Source organism: Malus domestica, chromosome 15 (genome assembly GCF_042453785.1).
Source record: "Malus domestica chromosome 15, GDT2T_hap1".
Taxonomy (NCBI): domain Eukaryota; kingdom Viridiplantae; phylum Streptophyta; class Magnoliopsida; order Rosales; family Rosaceae; genus Malus; species Malus domestica.
Genome location: NC_091675.1, coordinates 37423802 through 37443343, shown reverse-complemented (window position 1 = coordinate 37443343; position 19542 = coordinate 37423802). Strand labels below are relative to the sequence as shown.

Below are 19542 nucleotides of genomic sequence, written 5' to 3'. Positions count from 1 at the left end.
GAACCTTTTGGACATGATGGTTATGTGAAGAAGGTCTCTGTAGTCTAACTTCATTAGATTACTTCTTCAATCGATCCATTGTCCATGGATTCACCATTTAGGACATATATCATTTATAGATATAGTCCTAAATAGTATCTTTGCCATTTGATGTATAAGAGTCATCTATACATCCATTTATTGTCCCGAAAGGTTTCTTCCAAAGATTGACTTTCAGGGCATATTTCCAACAATCTCCCACTTGCACTAAAGTCAATCACTAGTGTATCTTATACATGCTAGTTGAGAGAGCTTATGCTCGTAGGTTAACTTGGTTATGTATTAATCCTTTTTATTTAAAAGGGATTCACTTATCAAATGTTTCCAAAACATTTGATGATGTCTCTTTCTTGTGTTCGAATACTTTGATGAGACCTTGATTCCATGGCTTGAGCTATAGCCCCATTACATCGTAGTGTCCTACTAACGACCTATGGTTTGGATTCAATCATTGGTTCTAAAAGAACCCCTTCCATTCAAAACACCTTTTGAAGCAGTTTCTAAAACAATATATCGTCATATATTTCGTTTGTATACTTTATACAAACTTTGCTCCAACCTTGAGACCATTGTAGTACAATACTTACAATACATTCATATGATTAGTACTTCATCCATTATGAAGTTCCATTTGTTAAAATGGCTTATTTTCACTTTGGTTTATAACCTAAGTGAACGCACGCTTCCAGAGTCCCACTCTGATGTTCCTTTCTTAAAGGCAATAATACTCTATTAGTTGCTTTGGTTCTGATCTTGGGATATAGTAATATCTTAAAGTGACAACCCCTGTGGTTCTTCACTTTTGGATATCTACTCACAAGTCCATACATGTGTCCCTTTTGTGATTTTGTGACACATTCATTGTAAGGGTTACGAAAGTGATTTGCTATCATATAGGAAAATGCTTTCTTAAATCTTCAACATTTGAGATTTAATTTCCCCAAATAACATCCTTGAGATAGCCTTGCTATATCAATAAGTCCAATTTCAAGTCTATACTTTAAAATTGACCGTGTCACGTTTTGTCATTTTTCGAGTAACATCTATGTTTTATCAAGTCTATCAAATAGACTTCATTCATATCTTGTTGCTCAAATTATGACATCACTCCCACTGGCCTTGTTGTAACTTAGCATTCATTCAAAAATTTAACACTTACATTTTCTTGATTTGAATGCATATTGCTCCCACTAACTTGTCTTGGATCTATTGACAATCATTGAGATCCATTAGCTTATTTGATGATGTCTCAACAATTTTGAGACTATCAACAACGCTAGCTAACACAAGTTATTTTAAACGAACATACACAAAAGAATTGCTTCTAAAGTAATTCCATTTGAAATGTGTGACTTGCTTTATCAAGTCCATTCATTTAAATTATATGGTGTCATACACCATACTACAAGTTTTAGTCATACTAAGACCTTTAATGTAGTCATATAAGAATTATCCAAGTCTTTAGTGGAAGCATGGCTCCTACTAAGGATATAGAAACTCAACCATTCCTTCTAGGTGGTTGATATAATTCTTTATCAAAACTACATAGGGCGTTATTGTTACATAAGATGTCGAATTTGGATTGTCTTGTTGTTAAACTATATGTTGTGACTCATTTTGAAACAATTCCCTTTTGTTTCATCAAATTTGTCCATGGGCTTTGTTATTAGCTTGTTCTCATAAAAGAGAATGATGGACAACTCCCAACATATAACCATTTTATGTTAGGTTGACGAAACCAACATTCAAAGACTATTCTTTAGAATGTTACACAACATAGAATTTTAACGTTTGAAGAGCTTGAGTCCATTAACAATTAAAATTACAAACTCTTAATAATAGTCAAGTACTATTATTCTTTAGACAACTATAAACCAATCATATTTAAGTTTATATCCATTTTCACACCTCCCACTATTTCTCATGACTTTAATGAGAAATCACTTCATACATTCAAAATGTATAAACGTGGAGTATACGGGTAGAGGACATTGTGTAGTAGCCTTAAAACCTTTCAAGCTCGTCTGTTTCAATCTTCACTAAGTTAATGTCTCGTTATTAAGTGAATAAAGTCTTTAAACATTTTATAGATTTAGACACTTCTTTTTTGGTTTAATCACTAACACAATTGACATTTTAAAACAATTTAAAGAATGCCCAATTAGTTGTTCAAAACTACTAATTGAATCAAGAGTGATCTTGATTATTGTGGTTTAAGTGATAATCATATAAGAAACGTTTTTCTTATTACTTATATCATTATAATGTGATCTTCCTTTTCATTAAGAAAGGAATCTCTAGACCTTTGTCAATTCATATAGAACTCATAGGTAGACAATTGGAACCAAATCTAAAGATTCATTGTATCCTTTTATGTCCTACATGTGAGATCTATCCATAATTGATAAGTCTAAAGTTTGGTTATCACATTACAATAAGTGATATAAATCTTGTATCTCAACTAGGATACAACAAGACAATATTCAATTCATAACACTACTTTAAGGAAATAATATATTAGAAGGCATTCATCACATTACATTGATATGATAATTCAAACATTCATAATGTTTAATACAAAAAGAATTAGCTCTATACATTTAGAGACTAATTATATACCTTCATGTAGGCACCAATAGTGGTCTTCCATCATATGAAGCCACATTATAAGTTCTTAACAAAATAAGAAAGTTTAAAGACTATCTTTAAATGCCTAATAAACTTCCTAAGTAGTAAGCAAAAAAAAAAAAAACATAGTGGCCGAACCCTTCTCCACATTTTTCCTTGCTTGTTCCTCTTCTACTTGGCTCCTCCACCTATATACAAATATACAAGTGATTAGCCTTTTATATCAAATATAAATATTTAGAAGATCTAACGATTAGAATTGAAGATAAGAACATAAACCATACCTTGTGGCTTGTCCTTAAAAGTTGCAAGGTATAACCTGTAATTCCTCTTCCAATGCCCCTCCTTTCCACAGTGGTGGCAAGTCCCCTTGGGCTCCTTTGCCTTCTTTTTCCTCACTCCTCCTTGCGGCTTAGGAGTGGGTGACTTCTTCTCCTTCCCTTTGCCTTTGCCTTGTGGCTTAGGCTTGGAAAAGGATGGCTTGTTGTAGGCTACTGCAGCAGTCCCTACAACGTTCTCTTTCTTCATAGTCTTCTCGGCAGTTACTAACATGTTTAGTAACTCAGAGAGAGTACTATCCATCTTATTCATATTGTAATTCATAACGAACTGCGAGAATGAATTAGAAAGAGAAGCCAAAATGAAGTCCTGGGCCAATTCCCCGTCAAGTGGAGTCCCTAGGTTCTCCAATTGTTCAATGAGTCCTATCATCTTCATTACATGTTGATGCACTGGAGCCCCTTTGACCATCTTGGTCTTTACAAGTTCACTAACAATGCTAAAGCGACGGTTGCACGTCCCTTCACCATATAACTCGGTAAGATGGAGTATTATGGAAGATGCATTGTCCATGCCCTCGTGCTGTCTCTGTAGCTCCTCATTCATGGAAGCCAACAGATAGCACTTGGCTTGTGTGTCATCCTCAACGTGCTTGTCATACTTAGCACGTTCATCCTCAGTGGCCTCAGGGCCGAGAGGTATGTGAGGTGGGGCCTTGTCTAGCACGTAAACAATCTTCTCCAATATTAGGAGAATCTTGACATTACAATACCATGATAGGAAATTGTGCCCCTCTAGGCAATATGTGTCGAGTATTTTCGCGAGTGTGCTTCCAACCATATCTAAATACATAAACAATAAAATAATTAGTTTGATTGTTGATTAAGTCAAACGATTTGGGTCTTTAAACCGAGTGACACCACCCACCATTTTTGGCAAATTCCATCCCTCAAGATGGAATCCAGGAGATTTCAATGAAAGCTCCTAGCGGGTTATGGGAGGCTCACTATTACCAAGCCCACCTCACGATGATACGATGTTGGCTAGCAAAAATAATAATGAGAGGGTATTACTACCCATTCACAACAACCTCTTGTGATTACCCATCTTTTTGGCCTCTAGAGAACAATGCCTCACAATGATATGATGTTGGCACCATTTCTCTTAGTTAAGTTTTGTCCCACCATGCCGGTTTAGATAGGGGTTCAAGTATGACCTCACGATGATACGATGTTGGCCACACTCGTTGCCTATCTTAACCACATCAAATGTTTTAAATAAACTCCTCCTGAGTATAAGCATGCACTTTGCACTCCCCCATGATAGGGTGAAGGCGGTGTACAAGTCATAAACGATTGGAGCCTACCACGGTGGAAGGCCACGAAAAAGTGTTCAAAGCACTCTTACGCTTTCAACTTAATATTGTATGTTGGTTGAGGGATTTTAAGGTCTCATCAATTTTATTTATTTAATCACATTCAAATAAATGGTGTCCTATTATAACTACTAGTCCAAAGTTAATGAAATTAGTAGCATATGATATCCCCACTATTCGTTTTCAAAAAACAAATCAATATTAAAACATTTTTCAAAATATTGGAGATATATATAACTACTAATTGTATTCATTATAGTTTAGTAGCGTATGATACTCCCACTATTTGTTTTAAGAAAAACAAATCAATATCAAAAACGAATTTTTCAAATATTGGAAGTAACTACTACTACTACGGTTTTTGCATTCCTTTGAATTTGGACTTTATAGTTATCTTAGGCTCTTGGATGACCATGGACTTATTAGGTTATTGCAACAACGAGCCAACATTGTTGAATAAGAACTCGGGGAGGTTGTGTCAATTTAATTACGTGCTTTTCAATCCAATTAAAACATTTTCATTGAGCCATTAGAAATGAAAGACGATCATTCATTGCTAATTAGGGCGTTGGACCCATTTAATCTTTAATCTCATGTCAAAACCCTCTTTTAGTTATGTCTCCTTACCAATAGTTAAAGAAACTCTAGTCTAGCACTAGAGGGAATCAACTAACTAAAAGAGATTAAGAAGTAATAAGAATTACAAACCGATTTGTACAAATTCCTACAAATTACACATACTAAGAGGGAGAGATAGATTAATGTCCAACGTGACAAGATCCAATTGAAACAGTAATTAAAACACATTCCCAAGGTTCAAACAATTTGAGTTTAGCGCCTTATCTCATAGCTCAATTATCGTTTAAGGCATAAGTCCATAGTCACCCATTTTTCTTACTACTTAATCACATTAAATAATCAATGGGAATGCAACATAAACAATTAGATTTAGTGCATATGGGCATAATAATATTATGAGTTTAATCAACTAACAAAATTAAAATCAAATATTTTAACTTTTTAGATAGATGGGGCCTATTATGCAAATATGAAAAGTTAGGGGTCAAACCGTAAATACTTGAAAGTAAATATCAACTTTTCAAAAATTACAAAATAGCCCCACAAGTGGGTAATCCACTAGGGTGACCGGCCACATTAAGGTGAGATGGGAAGTCTCACCCATCTTGCATTGAACCAACATAAAGTAAAAAAAATAATTAAATTTTGCTTGTCACTTGGTTTTGCTTTAAGGACTTTAGTGAAAAGGGTGATGGAAATTTAACTAGACAAGTCTAGGTTTGAATAAATTTTGAGATGGCTATGGATGGTATGTACATCATCCAAAACCACAAAACAATGCATGAAATACAAATAAAACCATTTTCACCAAAAACCAAACCATGAACACCAAGAACAAAACCATGAACACATTTTCAAGATTTGTATATTCTTGGTGATTTTTCAAACCCAAAAACAAAAGTGACAAGATTTCTACTTTCTAGCTTTAAAGTGTGTGTGTGTGATTCAAAATAAAAACACAAACACTTAGCCAAAAAAACCCCTTTTTGCCGTGCCCTCCCTATGACTCAAAACCCCAAAATTTGTTCTAAACTCATTCTTCATTCATGCATCCAAAACACTTTTTGCATACATATCTTTCTCAACTATTGATTTACATTTTTCAACAATTGAAAAACAAAAGATAAACATACTTTGAATGAAGCAATAATATGTCATACATAAAATTAAAACCCATATGCATAAAATCCAAAAGGACACATCATACATAAACCTTTGGCTCTGATACCACTTGAAGGGAAAACTATGAGATTCATGTGGGATTTCTAGTGACTAGCATGCATATACAATTCAAATTTTATATACGAAAGCAACGGAAGCATTTCAACATATATTATCAAAGCTTTAGTCATGTAAATCCCCTTCAAGATGCATAGGTTTATGTAAGATGCATCAACAACAAATTTATATAAGAACAAAGTTTAGGAGTAGTTTTATACCTCTTGATGTAGATCTTAGACCAAGGATGGACCACCTCCAAGCCCTTTGCTCCTTGAACTCCTTGAGCCTAGCCTCCTTCCTTGCCTCCTCCACTTTGTTTAGTATGAGTGCTCCTAGGTTCTCTTTAAGTTTCCAAAATTGAAAACCTCTAAAGATCCTCACCCACTAGTGTAGTGAGAAGGATGAAGGAATAACCAAAGGGGTGAAAAGATGATTAGCTAAATCCCCCTATGGTGGCTGGCCCTTTGAGTGTTAGAGAGATATTTTTCTTTTTCTCTTTTGTTCTTTTAACACTTCAAAAAACCCTAATGAAACATTTGCTATAAAGTTCCTTTTATAGCCAAAAAGAAACAAGTCAACATTTGACCTTTCTCTCCCTCCTTTGGCCGGCCCCCTTTGTGTTGTTTGGGCTTTGGGCTTTTATTTATTTTAAGTCATCCAGTGCTTGAATAAAAGCCCAATGGGTTTAGGCCCAATGGGCCCAATTAAACCCGAACGTTTCTTTAAGCCCAAAACGATCTTATATCGCTTTTATGATTTCTTTAGACTTTCTAATTAATCACAACACTTAATTAATCCAATTAATTATTTCCATCATCCATTAATTACTCACTACAATAGTGTATTGGTGAACAATCGTTTTAGGTTCTAATTAGCAAGGTAGTGAGGTGATTGGCACCAATCCAATTGATTATATTTAATCCAATCACTTAGTGAATTAAAACATACTTTTAATTCACCTTCTTCTTTGACGACTACATTTAATCATCTAGAAGAACTCACAAGCCATGAGTGACATCTAACCATATATCATGGCTACCCAAGCTAATGTAGAAGTTGTTAGGAGAACCTATTCAGTTGGAATTACAATGCAATTCGATCATTCTCTAAAACAATACTCTCAATCACATCACTAGGGTATGGATATATTATGTCAAATCCCTAATGTGATTATTCCTTCTTATATGATTCAATTGAGTCGTATAGGAACGCTTTCCTTTATTACGCTCGATACTTCAGCTGAAGATTCCAGAATCATATCTTAGAGTATTCATCCTCTCTTAGCGAGGATTAGAGATTCCTTGTTGCGCATGCACTTGCCTTCATGACTAAGTGGCTTAACCCCGACTATGCCGTGGACACCCGCGGATGGAGTGACTTTGACATAATCAAGGATCAAGTACTTAACCACAAGACAACGATGATGTCTCAGGTCAAAGGACTACTTACATTATTCCAACTATTAGAGTTACTTGCTTGACATGTGAGTAGACCTCCAAGCAAGTACTCTCGTTCGATTGTGTTCAGTGAACTCATTTCTTTAATGAGCACCTACATACTTGTCTTAGCGTCACTACACGAATGGGATGAGACTTTCCATCCTTCTAATTGAAGTGGACATAGTATGTACCGCTCTATGCATTGTCAGTATCCCTCCGACAATCCTATGACCATGAACCTTTTGGACATGATGGTTATGTGAAGAAGGTCTCTGTAGTCTAACTTCATTAGATTACTTCTTCAATCGATCCATTGTCCATGGATTCACCATTTAGGACATATATCGTTTATAGAGATAGTCCTAAATAGTATCTTTGCCATTTGATGTATAAGAGTCGTCTATACATCCATTTATTGTCCCGAAAGGTTTCTTCCAAAGATTGACTTTCAGGGCATATTTCCAACAATCGAGGCTAGAATTTGATTCTATAGCCTTAAGACAAGATTGCCCTTCAGTGGTGCCTCAAGGTTTGCATTGGCAAATGTCTCCCAGGATACAACGATCTTTCTCTTTGCGGAAGTAGCACTCCAATCCACAAAAAACAGCGAACCAAAAGTGTTTAAAACTCTCTCTTTGTTGAACACTAAACTACTCTAATTTCTATATGATTTATGAATGCAAAGTATTTCTAAAATGCTTGACTTGGTGGTCTATTTATAGACATTGACATGCCCCATTTTCAAAGATTGTGTCTGCTTTCCAAAAGATAAAGGATGCAACCTTTGTTTAAAGTTGCATTTGTTTCCAGAGATTGCGGCTGCTTCCAGGTCAAGAGATGCAATCTTTATTCAAAATTGCATCAGTTTCCAAATGACAAAAAGCTGCAGCCATGCAGCCCTTTCAAACATACACAACCCTTAAAATATGCTGGTCAAACCTTTCCATGACCACTTTAATTTTTCATTCACTTGAATATTTAATATTTAAATATTAATAATACTAATATTTAAATATTAAATTTCTAACATAAATTCTCTATCCTCACATCTAATCTGGTCTCATCCTGCCTACCATTTCGATTGTTTAGCTCGTAAACCTGCATAACAATAAAGGAGTGAGCTTCAAAAGCTCAGTACGGACATAACCTTATCACAGTAAATTGACAATACTAATTAAGTGTCCTAAAATCATGTAACCAAATATCAAATTACTATCGGTAACAATGCATGAGTGCAATGCTCATCTCTACCCATTAATTAATATAATAAAACACGCTGACCTGCACGACCCATACCATGCATTTTACCTTTGCAACGGTGGTTTGAGTGTTCTATTATACAAATTAACCCCCTTGTAACTCAATCATCCCAATTTTCCCTTTTGTTAATCATCTTGCCTAAACTCTTCATCACCAGTTCTGAATTACCCTTAAAGAATCTATGCACTATGGGCTTGCTTGAGACCCGGTACCTACTAAGAGTTTGGCTCAACTACACAAAAGATCATTTCCAACTACCCTTATTTCTAATTCCTTTCTCAACATCGAAGTTGTAACCACTTCACACACATGAATGATGCACAATTAACATCAGTTCATCTTTCATATGTCACAATATATCTCAACTATAACATTCCAGTAGTAATAATAGGTAAACAACCAACTGAAGCAATAATCCAAATAACACCCAACCACATTACTCAAACAACACGAATATAGTACTTCACGATTTAATAAAATCAATCCATGTAAAGGTTTGTTGTATTTCTCCTACCTAAATTCCAAAACATTGCTCCAACTTTGTAATAGTTCACCACCTTGATAAAATCCTATTCACATATATGAGCAAATTACCAAATGCATGACATGAACCCTAATCCTAATTAACATATTTAAGTATACCGATTCCGCAATACTAATTTACAAGTTATTATATGTTGATCAACGCTAAACACATGCTATACTTGATACAGTTGAAACTATATCTATGAACATATGCAGACAGTTCCATGCCGAGAAAGCTAGCTTGGTTTACTCAGGCTCGTGCAAAGTTATATGCATGAATACCAGCATATACATATATAGTTTCTCTTAAAACCAATAAGAAGGATATATGTTCGAATTAATTACCATGCTTGAGTCTTCTTCTATACAACAACCTATAATAAAGATAAGAGATAATATTTAGCATGTGATAATTATATATAGGTTCTGTCCTATCACTTTTGTGTAGGTAAGATGATCTCCAATTGTAAGGTCTGATAGCCATACGTCTACGCAGATATACATACATGTATAATACAAACCAACAGATATGAAACACGATATAGAGGTAAATTAGGTTGTCCATTATATGACTTAGCCGAACTCCGTCCTCCCCCTAGTGTAAAATATATTGTTTTTCAAAAAAAAAAAAAAATCTCTCACTTTCAAATGAAGAGGAATATCACCAAACCATAGTACTGAACCATTACAAAATTAAAATGAATAATATAAAAATATAGCTTTTAAGTCAAATACTACCGTAAAAGTCTATTAGACTTATTTGATTAAAATAAGTATCTCTTTATATATATAAAATATAGGTCTTCACAATTCTTCTTCATTTATAAGTAGAGAGAAAGACTTACATGACACAAGTACACCGTCACAGTGGCGTCTTATGCTAATGAAATAAAGACGTGTGTAAGTTTTTTTATCCATGTGTTCTTGTTTCATTGACATAGAACATTATGTGAAGATGTACTCGTACTATGTAATTTGCTTCGCAAGTGAGAGATGATATGTATGACTCCCATAAAACTGAAAACTAATGTTTTATTTTTCCTTTCAAATAGAGCCTTTAAAACCCAAAATAGAAATGAAAGCTACACCACTTTAGCTAAAAGGTCCAACATGAAAAGCTCAATTAGGCCTACTTAAGAGCATGTCCACAAGTTTGTTAAGAAGGCAGGAATCCCCAAAAACCCACATCCACTGACCTAAAAATGGAGGGAGGGGGTGGCCGATTGCTGGACTCCACCACTACTATTGGGCTGCTCAGTCAATTATGCCAGGGCGACGTCAGCCAACAGGGCCCCGTGCAATGCACTGAGCCTGCAGCATCTCTCTCAACTGTTGATTTTCAACGGTCCTCTCAACTGAGGTCATTGAATTTCCAACAACATTGTTCTAAAACTCCTTGTCTAGCGACGCCTAAGCGTAGGCTGCTGACCATCGTTCCGATTAATGCTTAGGCGTTTGAAAATTAAGAAAGGGTGCCTAGACCTGTTTAGGCGCCCGCCTAGACTGCCTATACATTCGTTTAGCCTAACTAACCCACCCAGACCCTCCTAGACACATGCCTAGGTTGCAACTCATTTAGATAGAAAATAAATAACTTTCCTTTTACATTTTATTATTTTCAATAAACTGTAAGAGACTTATTGAACACTTAAATAAACATACATTATATGTTTGCTCTCTATGCTTCCATTATGTCCAATATTTCATAATATATATGTCATTCTATTTTATAGTTTATGATGAAATTATATATATTTGAAGTATAAACAGACACTTATTTACATGAAATACAATAGATTTACTTAAATTCGCTTAGTCCGCCTAGGCGCTAGGCCTCAGCACACCGCCTGACTAGCGTCTAGCGTCTTTTAGAACCTTGTCCAACAGTAAAAAAAATTGGATTTTATAAGTTGTGTTACTTGGCATCATCTGTTGTATCTAATTTCATAAAATTTTGGAATTCAACAATCAGGATTAATTCAACAGTAAAAATAAAAATACAAAATACAAAATACAAAAAATATTTTTTATTATGTTTTACCTCACCATCTTATTCATTCTTCACACAACACCACACCACAACTCAATATTTATTTTTATTACACTCTTCTTAAACACACTTAAACAAACTTACAAAGTTCAACACACCTACAAGTAACACAATTACACATAACACACTTACAAACAAGTATCTTTGTCATTTATTGAAAATCTCATAAAAAATTTAGGTGATAATGACATGTGGAAGATAAGGCCAATAAAACATAAAAAGAATAACAATATATATATATTTTTTTTTTGTGAATAGCCATCGCCCTTGCCATCATCCTTTCCTTTTCGAAAGGGTTGAGTTGCACAAAGGTAACTACTGTTTAAAGTAAATAGTAAGGGTAATTCAAGTGTCTTGCCCTTACCCTTACTCTCCTACAACGGGTAGACCTTGCTCTAACACAAACAAACCCCCCCCATAATATTTGAGGGGGAGTGCTTTAAATTTAAATTTAGATCATTGGATCAACCAAATGTTACAACCGTTTGATTAAATAAAAAGGGATAAATTACACAAAACTACCTTAATTATGGGTTGAACCCTAATCTCATACCTCATGTTTTAAACATTGTAATGTCATACTTCAACTTATGAATTCGTGGCAATGTTATACCTCCGTTAAGTTTTCGTCAATTTGACTATTAAATTATAAAATTTTATTAATAATAAATAAATAAATTATTAATTAATTAATTAATTTTTTATTCTAGTTAGCGAAGGAGTGGGCCCTGCTCTTGCCACATTATCAGTTAACAGTCAAATTAACAAAAAGCTTAACGTAGATGTGATATTGCAACGAATTCATAAATTAAGGTATGACATTACAATTTTTAAAACATAATGTACTAGATTGTGGTCCGATCCATACTTAAAGGTAGTTTTTTTGTACTACTCAAAAAAGAGCCTTTGAGCTTGTTGCAAGTGGTAGACACACACGTCAGCGTGGAACCCAGCAGCTGATGCTTTTGTCGCGTGGCATGCGTAGCACACGTCGGTAGGCTGCGGATGGGGGAAAAACGGGGCGTGCTTATCCCAGAATTTTTTTTTTTAAACAAACGATATTATCGACACTAAGGGGACGAGGTGAACTTAACCTCACAATGGGTTAGCAATAATATGATTTAAATTCACATTTGACGAGAATTGAACTAAGACCTCTTTGCAAGTAAAGAGAAATACCACTATACCGTTGTACTAAGTGGCTTATTCCAAAATTAAACTTTGGGAATCAGGCCCAAAATCATTTTTTCTCCGAGACCTATTTTAGCCCAATTTTCAGCTTTTATCCTCTCCCATCAATTGCATTTGGTCTAAGTCGGCTGTATGTATAAGTGGAGACCCACTCAAACTCAAACAGAGCTTTGTAAATTCCAGATTCATTCCCGCCAATCTCTCTCTCTCTCCCCCTCTTCCTATTAAGGTACGATTCTCTCTCTTCTAAATTATGGTAAAGTGATTCGACCCAAGAGCTATATATGTTTACAGATTCAATTGTGTTTTTTTATTCTTTATTGTTTGGGTCTCCATTACGAGAAATTAGGGCACACTATTTTCATTCAGAATCGTTTAATTTACTTTCGTTTGTTTATATGGGTATTCATCGAAACCCTAGCTCCTGTAGTTACTGGGATTCCGTGTGTGTGTGTGTGTATAATTCTGGCAAGGGGTTGATCTTCAAACTTTAAATTAAATCTCAAATTCGTTTAATTTAATACGGAGAATTCTCAAATTTTCGAATTTGGAGTGTCAATTTGGAAGAGTTGAACTTGGACTGACGAGAGCACGGGATCGTTACAGTGCAGAATTTTAATTGGCTGGTCATTTGTGCTTCGGGTTTTGTTTCGCGCAGGTTATTATGAAATCTATGTTTTGGGTAGAAAATTGCAGGAAACAATTAGGATAATATGTGTGAGACAGGGCAGCGTAGCTTTCGTGCCATTCAAACGATATAGGCTCTGGTTTCATATAGAAGAAAACGAGAAACAGAAATTTAAACAAAAATGGAACACTCTTGGTGTACACCAATTAATTAGTTCTTTCTTGATATCCAATTTCGTTGAAGCCTGCAAAAAATGCAGTATTGTCTTACTTAGGAGAAGGACTGCGTGACAGTAGGCTAAAGATCGGTGAAGCCAAACCAGCATGAAAGTTTGTAGAGAAACAAACAGGAAGGTGATCAAGGTTCCTATAGAAAGCAGAGCAGGTATGGGAAGTAGCATGAGAGAACAGAAACAAGGGAGAACTACCCGAGTCTGCCCCAAAGCAACAGGTAGGAAATCTCATCTGAGTAATGCTTGAATGCTTTTAACTCAACTGGTCATTCTTGTACTTTCTTGCATGTAGAAGGTTTTCCACAAAATATTACAAATAATTCTAGACCAATGTCCTTTGATTTGATTAGCCTGTCCATGCTCTGAGATGTTATGCATATTGAATTTTCAATTGCGCCTATCTTGGGCATTCCTTTAATTAGTTGCATCTTATCCTTCTTAGGGAAAGGTGGGCGTGCTGATGGCATGTGTTTGGAGCTTCCTGACAAAGGTGGGCCCTTTTCAGGAATAACAAAGGGACCACCTGATCTTGAGTGTTGTCAAGGGAAAATACTTCTTCCGCAGTCAAAGATCAAGTTGCAGCTTTTCCCTGTAAATGAAGTCACTCGCATACGATTGGAAAAGGTTGATCATAAATCATGAAGATATGAAAAATTAGAACAGCACTATGTATCTGCAAGCTAAAAGATTTTGTCACTTTAATTTCTAAGTTTGTTTTCCTTTTATTTCATTTTCAGGATGGACATCATCCATATTTAGAACTCATTCTTAGACCACAGAAGAAGATTACTTCTGTGCTAAAGCACCTTAATGACAAGTGGGGGAATTCAAGCGTTGCTCTTAATGAGCCGGTTCTATTCCCATATAAGATGCATGACAGTATGTCTAGTAACAGAAGATGGACACTGAATGATGGAGACATTAGTGCCGGAGCTGTCTATGCAGCTATTGGATGCCCTGCAGTTTTTCGCTTAAGGTATAAGTCTTTACTCAATTTTGTTAGTTAACGTATATTATTTAATTTTTCTGACTTGATATGCTTCTTAAGGTATGGCTGGCTCTCTTCTGAACCTAAAGGTGCTGATCAACCTTCAACATCAGCTAATGACTTACAATCTGAGGTCGAACAGAGATGTAGAAGCGCCGCCACAGAGAATGTATATGATGAATTAGGGAAACACACTGTGTTAGCAACAAAAGATTTCAGATCAATCAATGCAAGAGAAACAATAAATGCAGATACTGAGAATATTTCTACTGGAGTTGTTGATCTCAAGGTAAAATTTTCCGCTTAATCTTTCACTGTTTGATTGTTTGTTCTTTTATTCATGTGTGTGCGATCACATACCTTAAATGGGTTAACCTTAAAAATATCACTATACTACAACAACAACAACAACAAAGCCTTATCCCACTAAGTGGGATCGGCTGTATGAATCCTAGAACGCCACTGCCCTTAGTTTTGCGCCAAGTCTTCCGTTAGCTCCAAGTACTCCATGTCTTTTCTTAGAGTCTCTTTCCAAGTCTTCCTAGGTCTTCCTCTAACCATTTTTGAGCCTCTGTCTCATAATTGCATCTTCTAATCGGAGCCTCTGTAGGTCTTCGGTTCACATGTCAAAACCACCTTAACTGATTTTCTCTCATCTTATCTTCAAACGCGGCTACTCCTACTTTACCTCGGATATTTTGGTTCTTAATCTCTTAAAATATTACTATGAGTTTGAATTCTGATTGTTTCTGGTGATTATGAATGAAATGCATTAAGCTGGAAATGCAAACCGGAATGCAATATATAGATGTGATGAAATGTTGGGTTGAGAATACAAGTCTTGATAATTATTCTGTCCCTTTGTTCAAAATTTAAAATCCCAGATGGAAAATTTGTTGGGTAGAGCTATAGGTTTTACTTTTATGCAACATGTTTCTTTGATGTATTTTTAATGATTGTCTGAAGTTTTTTCTCTTATTATAATTAGGATGATATTCGGAGGAGTATGGGTAACCATACTCAGGAACCACTTTTGCTTGATAGTTTAACTAATATAAGCATTGGAGGCCTACTTTCTGAAGCATCTTTACAGGCCAAGTGCAATAACAGTGAAGAAAAACAAATTGGGAAAAATGAAGGCTTTCATCCTACTGAAACAAAAAATGATTCAAAGTCATTTGCATTGTGGGATTGTCCTTCTATAAGCATTGGTGGCCTCTTGTCTGAAGCATCCATGCAGGGCAAGCTCGATCAATTTTATGCACAACCAGTTGAGAGCAATGCAGGCTTGCCACATCCGCAAGGTCAAAGGCCATCCACTCATGACTCATGCTTATCTATTTTTGATGCTGAAGAAACTTGCCATGCATTTCCTTCTCAAAAATTATCTTTGTCGGGAAAAGATGTTCTGGGGTTTGGTGGAAGTCGTGGAGGTTTCAACCAGAATCCTGGTTCTAAACTATTCAAGTTCCCTAATGCAGCAAAGGTTAGCTGAGTTCTATTCATGCATTTCATTCTGTTATTGCAACTGAGCTATTTTTATGTTGTTTAAATCTGTGTTTCATGTTTTGTGGCTTCGGTCTCATTTAAATTAACTATGCTTCGAACACTACTTTGTTGGATTGGTATGATAAATTCCATAGATCTTCCTACTCCATAAATATATTTGGATTTTTCATCAACCTGAAATTGTTTCAACTGGTAATCAGAACTTGTCTTGAAATGGGGCATGGTGAATATTTAGTATATTGAAGTCAAGTTTCGGAATGTCTTGACATTGAAGGGTGTTATAACCTTTGATTTGGTTAAATGAGATATCAAATTTGTCTGTCGTTTACTTTTTTATATTGTTAAGACTTAAAAGAACCTGATTGATCAGTCACTTCTGGTATATCTTATCCATTGATGTATTCATCATCTGTTTGGTTTTGTACACCTTTCAAAAGTTTACTTGATCAGGATAGGACGACAACGTCAATACATTGCTTTGTTTTTTTAACGTCCTGCGTAAGTCTCTTTAAGCACCTTTAACAAGCAAGTAGCTAGCTTCCACCTTACTTAACAGCAAGGCACGAAAGCCTTCGCCTATAGCGTGTAATATCATATGGCGAGGCTATTTTTAGGCTATTTAATTCTCACTAGTATCATCCCAAAGTCACTGGGATAAAGGCTTTGTCAAGATTTGAAACAGCATGGTGTTCCTTGTCAGGGGTATGAACTCACTTGGGCCATTCAAGCCTTTGAAAACCTGAAGTAAAATGAGAATATCTTATGTTGGATGTCTATTGCAGTCTAACAATGTAGATGGGCTGCCGCAAGACCAGCGTGCTTGTCAGGAATCGAATACAGCTCTCATGATTTGTTCGCGAGTGAACAACGATGACAGAAGTCTTGGGCTGTCAGGCATCAAATGGGTATTTGAATATCTTATCGAAAGTGATTTGATTGTTTTGAAGTTTCTGAAATTGTAAATTGCTAATGGTTTTAATTTACTGCTTGGACACACACAGACCGACTCCTTGGGGCCGTTTGATCTTGGCCTCCCCGTTTCCCAGAAGCTCATCACTGGAGAGAGTACAAGCAGCATCGGTGGATTTGTTAAGTAGCCGAATACTCAGATCAATGCTTGGTACAGTTGTGGAAGTTTGCCAAATTTATTTGAGCTGGACTTGCCAAAATGAATATTAGATGAATTGATGTGTTACTAAAAGCGCTCATATAACCAAATGTGCTTCTGACAACGTTAAAGACTTTTTTTTTTTTTTGGGAAAAGGGGGAAAAGGTTGAAAGTTTTTCTTCCAGCAAGCATTTAGATTATTGTTAAAATTTTGTACCGTTTGGATTGGAAGTACTTGATCAAGCACTTTCGCTCGTAAGAGCTTTGACTTGAAGTGCGTGTCCAAAATTTTAATAAAAACCGAAATGCTTTTACAACCAACACTTATAACTTTTGTGCCAAATATTATTAGAAGCGTTTGTGGTTATGCGGAATATTGTGTGCATTCTAACGATGGGGATTTTTGTGCTCTCCCGTTTGCAAAATTTGTTTTCCTTTTAATTTTTGGGTAAATGAAAAAGGGTAGAAGGAAGTGGATGTAAATTGTAATGATGAAGAAAATGGGACTGATTATGAACTCTGGGGATGTGGTGTGCTGGCCCTTTCAATTTTCTTGAGAACACCGTACCAAGTCCTTTTACAAAGCAATATATAAATACCATATACACACAAAATTGAGACTGTTTATTTTGTAAGTTTCGATTTATAGATTATTTTTGCAAAAATTCAATTCAATCCGAAATCATTTATCTATTTAATTATCACAATGAAATTTCAATGTATTTTAGAGAACATATTCGTCAATTTCTTTGAACTTAATTAGATGCCTCAAATATTTCCGATGTGGCTAATATTTTGCAAGAATGATCTGTGAAGTATAATTTGAAAAATAAACAGTTTGGATCGTTAAAGTTTGATTTGGTGTGGGCCCAACAACTAATCCCCATTTTTATGAAAAAAAATAGAGATCTCTTTCCTTAAAGGCTTCCTCGAAATATGAAATATGTGTGTGTACACACACACACGTTGCAGTCATATTTAGAATAAGAATGTGATTGTGTAAATCCTAGTAGATATAGGGATATCTCTTATATTCCTATTAGGAGTTGATTACCTATTAAGAGTTGTAATCCTAAAAGAGTAAGGTTTTTACCTATCCTACTACTATAAATAAAAGCACAATGAGGGTGATACAACACACACCTCACAATTAAATCTCTCTCTTTCCTCTTGCTACCGCCGGCTCTCTTTCTCTAATCCCTTAGATTAATTCAATCAAATAGGCATACAACACGTTATCAGCATGCTCTTGACTGAAGCTGAGGAATTGACGGATCCTAGGAGGAGGCTATCTTCCACAAAATTCAAAGGCTCTTCTTTGTTTTCTGCCAATTAGGTACGCTTAAACTAAAGGAAGATATTTGAAACGTCCACGAATCATGAAAACATTCCCCATGATGCATGAATCCCTCTATGTTTATATTTTCCTTTCGATAATATATATATATATATATATATATATATTGTATATGTTCATATATTTGTCAATATATATATATATATATTTGTTTCATGCATTATGTAATTAAATTGCTATGTGGAATTTGTGAGTCAAAGCATATAAATAAATTAGAAGCAATTCTAGGGTTTTTTCAAACCCTAACCATGTCGAAAAAAAAAAATATATATATATATATATATATATGGCATTGGGCACTGTGCGATACCACCACCACACCACCACAGCAGCAGCCCTCTAGGCCTTGCTGCAACCACACGGACACCCCCAAGCCTTCGGCCTGGTTGACCTACATGGGCCTAAAGTCCCAGCCTGCTCTTTAAGGAAACCCGCGGCCTTCCTAGACTTGTCCTTGTGAACCCGGCTTGCATTGCCAGCAACATTAGGCTGCTGGGCTTTACCCTGCACCCTGGCCCGCTTCCCGCAGCTTTGTTTGATGGGTTGCACTTGCCCCGACCCAGACACAAGGCTAGCATTCTGCTAGGCCTGACTGTACCCTCTATTCAGCCCAAACGCCAGCAGCTTGCTGCTGGGCTCCTTGTCTCGGCCCGTGGCCTATAGCCACTTATGAGTTGCTATTGCAGCCACACCCAAGCCCCCTACTCACAGCCACTAGCCGAACTTTTTGGGCTATGTTTTTTCGACCCAATGCTATTATTTTTGGCATTATTTTGCTTCCACGATCGACCCTGTTTGGTCACAATCTATTAAATTAATTAAAAGTAACCTGCAATCCATTAATCTTATAATGAATCCAAAATTATTGACCTGAATATCACTTTTAGACATTAACGATTCAATAATTTATTTTTATACTTTGAACCGTTGACATACTTTCGTAGTAACGAAGCTCTCACACTTGAGTTCCCGAAGAAACTTAAATCCACTACACTTAAATCAGCATATTACATTCTGTGTTTCTTACATGAACCTCTCCTTTATGAACTAATCATTCATAAAAACTAAATTGAACCTCTAGTTTCATATTTAGTGCCTTTGAAACTTGAAGTTTTCATTCAAAACTTATCATGT

The 19542-nt window shown here is 35.7% G+C and overlaps 1 protein-coding gene across 7 annotated transcripts; it reads left to right on the top strand.

The window, feature by feature from the left end:
- Positions 1–12685: 12685 nt before the first annotated feature.
- On the top strand, positions 12686–17374 carry LOC103414940 (TSL-kinase interacting protein 1-like). 7 transcript variants are annotated; one of them, XM_070814108.1, is made up of 8 exons: positions 12686–12815; positions 13474–13664; positions 13952–14070; positions 14184–14422; positions 14495–14723; positions 15423–15920; positions 16726–16848; positions 16945–17374. In XM_070814108.1, the coding sequence occupies exons 2-8, from the start codon at positions 13538–13540 to the stop codon at positions 17038–17040; spliced, it is 1431 nt and encodes a 476-aa protein (XP_070670209.1). In that variant the 5' UTR covers positions 12686–12815; positions 13474–13537; the 3' UTR covers positions 17041–17374. The 7 variants fall into 7 exon arrangements, with proteins under 7 accessions (XP_070670209.1, XP_008351520.3, XP_028950386.2 ...); XM_008353298.4 differs by having other exon boundaries at positions 12694–12815; positions 13489–13664; positions 13889–14070; XM_029094553.2 differs by having other exon boundaries at positions 12704–12815; positions 13511–13664; positions 13889–14070.
- The last annotated feature ends 2168 nt before the right edge of the window (positions 17375–19542 follow it).